The 3,109-nt window shown below is 49.8% G+C and overlaps 1 protein-coding gene across 1 annotated transcript in view; it reads right to left on the bottom strand.

The window, feature by feature from the left end:
* The window catches only part of LOC110327934 (inhibitor of carbonic anhydrase), a 40,868-nt gene that overhangs the window by 31,100 nt on the left and 6,659 nt on the right, over positions 1-3,109 (bottom strand). Inside the window, exons 3-4 of the mRNA XM_021207226.2 lie at positions 2,782-2,890; positions 1,107-1,268 (exon numbers count right to left, since the gene is read on the bottom strand). Coding sequence (XP_021062885.1) covers positions 1,107-1,268; positions 2,782-2,890 — 271 coding nt within the window. The remainder of the gene's footprint in view (positions 1-1,106; positions 1,269-2,781; positions 2,891-3,109) is intronic.

The following is a 3,109-nucleotide window of genomic DNA, read 5'->3' on the forward strand; positions in this document are numbered from 1 at the left end:
AGGCAGAGAATTCAGCCAGGCTTTGGGAACTGCTAAAAAAAAAAAAAAAAAACACGAGTACTGGGGGCTAGAGAGGTGGCTCAGTGGTTAAGGGCACTGCCTGCTCTTCCTGAGGTCCTTAGTTCAATTCCCAACAACCACATGGTGGCTCACAACCATCTGTAGCGGGATCTGATGCCCTCTTCTGGCATGCACATGTACATGCAGATACAGTACTCATAGACATAAAAATACATAAATCTTTAAAAACAAAAAACCCAAGAGAATCCATGCAGAGGTTGTCAGCTCAGAAAGGGTACCACTTTTGCAGAGTGTAGGATCTGGTGGTCATCTTCAAGGGCTGAACAGGTCTGAGCTCACTGTGGCTCATTCTAAATGCTCAAGAAGCCTGGGGTACCCAGAGATGTCCTAGCATCAACCAGTCCCACTGTCCGTGCCCATGCCCCAAGCCCTCGAATGAATACATGGAAACCTGAGGGGCTGGCGAGGTTTCTGGGAGTCCCCCAGAGAGCCTTCCTGAGAGGCTTGGAGGGAGATGCCCTTCCTTGGGGACTTTCAAAGCTACCCTTGCTGTGATTCCCCGGGAAGAAGAGACTGACGGCCCAGCAAAAGAAAAGCACCTCTATCGCGAGAAGACTCTGCCAGCTATATGATGCTGGTGCACACTCTTACTCCATCTTGGAGAACATAAAACATGACATGTTCGTCAGGGACTGAGCGATGGTTAACATGCATTATCAACTGGGTTTGGAATCACCATGGAAACACATATCTGAGTGTGTGTCTATGAAGATGTTTCCAGAAAAGTTTAACTAATGAGGAAAGAGCTCCCCACTGATGGAATTGGGTCCTGGGTTAAAAGAGAGAGAGAGAGAGAGAGAGAGAGAGAGAGAGAGAGAGAGAGAGAGAGAGAGTTCCCCACTGAGATAGACTTTTCCCTCAGACTTCGGGTTCCAGTAAGCCCTTCCTTCCTGAAGGTGCTTTTGTTGGGTACGTTTCACAGCAGCAAGACAAATGGCTGATACGTTGTAGAACCCCAACATAATCCATTTAGACCATCCAGTGCAGGAGCCCCACTTGAGGGCACCCAGCCCCAGGTGTCTCACCTGTTTCCCGAGAGCCGGAAGGAAGCAGTGTGCTGAGGGGAACGTACCACCCAGCAGACCAGCCCAGGCCGGCATGGCAGGACTTCTTGCCCCGGAGCTGGTTCAGTTGGAAACCTGTTCCCTTCTTCGCCATGGCCACAACATAATAATGGGTTTGTGGATCTGTAGCGGAGCAGAGAGAAAGAGAAGGCAAAATGAAGTGTGTCGTTACAACCAACGTTCCAGGGCATTCGGACCATTGGAGGATCTAGGCCCAGCACCGCCCCCGAGCAAGAAGGATGAGGAAAGGGAATGCAAAAATGCCTTTATCTGGCAGGAGGAGAGAACTGACCCTTTCGGGGCAATAAATTAATATCACAGATGCTCCCTGACTTACAAGCTAGATTTGTGAGGCTTTTACTTATGGTCGATGCAGATGCCAGTAGCATCCTTTGAATTTTCAATTTGGTCTTTCGAATGCATGCCGTGCCCGTCTTCTGAAGCTGGGCAGAGATGTTAAACCATGGTGTGTGTGGTTAGCCATGGGATCACCACGGGGACAAACATTCATCCGCAGCACTGCACTGCTAGATAGGCTGTTAGCCAGACCGGCTGCACTGAAAGCATTTGGTTTTATAATATTTACTTTCTGCCAGTCATTCTAAGCCTGCAAAAACCTCGAATGCTCCATTACAGGACTCGTGGGGGTTCCAGGCAGACACCCCCCCCAAGCTTTAGTCCCAATCATTGCACTGTTGCTGTCTCTATGTGGACTTCTCTTCCTTCCGTGGTCCTCTGCTTACAGCTCAGTCACAAAGTAAAGTTGTGAGAAGAAAGATGGAGAGTGTCCGTGGAATACCAGACTGAGCTTGGTTGTGCTTTCACACACTGATAGAAATAATGGACGAAAGGTGAATCTCCCTCCAGTCACTCCCCCCAGAGCTTCTTTTCACACCAGACACGGACCTGTGCCATATAAGGCCTACAGGAAGCAACAAAAAGAAGAGCCTTGTGGATCCTCAGAAACGGTCTCTCATTGGCACAACCCTAGTGGTGGGTGATAGGCCCCGGATAACACTGCCCCAGAGATGTTAACTATCCCACAGACTATAGAACCAAGGATATGTCCATCAGGATTCATAAAAGCTACAGCTTCCTGTGGAGAAATGTCCCGTCCCCTGTGGGTCAGTGAACAACACTGCCAGTCTGAAGGGTTCCAGAGACTTGGTGCCTGCCCTGTCACATTAGAGCGATGCTTCCTTTTCACTGTCGTCTTGGCTAGATTTGCAATCATGTAGGGGACACACCTCTGAGTGTCGTTGAGGGTTTCCAAAGAGGTTTCACTGAGAAGGGAAGAGTCACCCCTTGAATGTGGGTAGCACCATTCCTGGAATGAGTAGAAATGAGAAGAGAGTGGACCGAGCATGTGTCCCCCTTGCTTTCTCTCTCTGCTTCCTGACTACAGATGCAGTGTCACCAGCTGCCTCACGCTCCTTGGCATTGCCCTTCCCACCGTGGTGGACTGTATCCTTTCAAATCCTTGTAAACCTTCCCTTCCTGAAGTGTCTTTTCTCAGGCAGTTTGTCACAGCATTAAGAAAAAGTAACCGCCACTCTTGACAAAGCCCCCTCCCCGGCCCCCAACCATGGTGGCCATCACACCACACCAGTGATACGGGGCCCCAGGGAGAACACACCATCTTTTGATCCATAGTATTCTGCCATGATAGGTTTCAGGCTGTGGTGAGGCAGGTCAGCTTCAGCCACCAAAGCTCCATCAACAGTCACAGCATCCACTTTATTGGCCTGAAAGACAAGGGACCAGACATGAATGAGAATCATCACCCCTGGTGAAGACTCTACTAGTGTCTTTCCCAGGACTCTGGTGCCACAGACTCTTCCATAGCTCAGACCTCCTTCCTTTCCTCTCCTTCTCCTTCTCCTTCTCCTTCTCCTTCTCCTTCTCCTTCTCCTTCTCCTTCTCCTTCTCCTTCTCCTTCTCCTTCTCCTTCTCCTTCTCCTTCT

The sequence above is a fragment of the Mus pahari genome, chromosome 10 (assembly GCF_900095145.1).
Source record: "Mus pahari chromosome 10, PAHARI_EIJ_v1.1, whole genome shotgun sequence".
Lineage (NCBI taxonomy): Eukaryota > Metazoa > Chordata > Mammalia > Rodentia > Muridae > Mus > Mus pahari.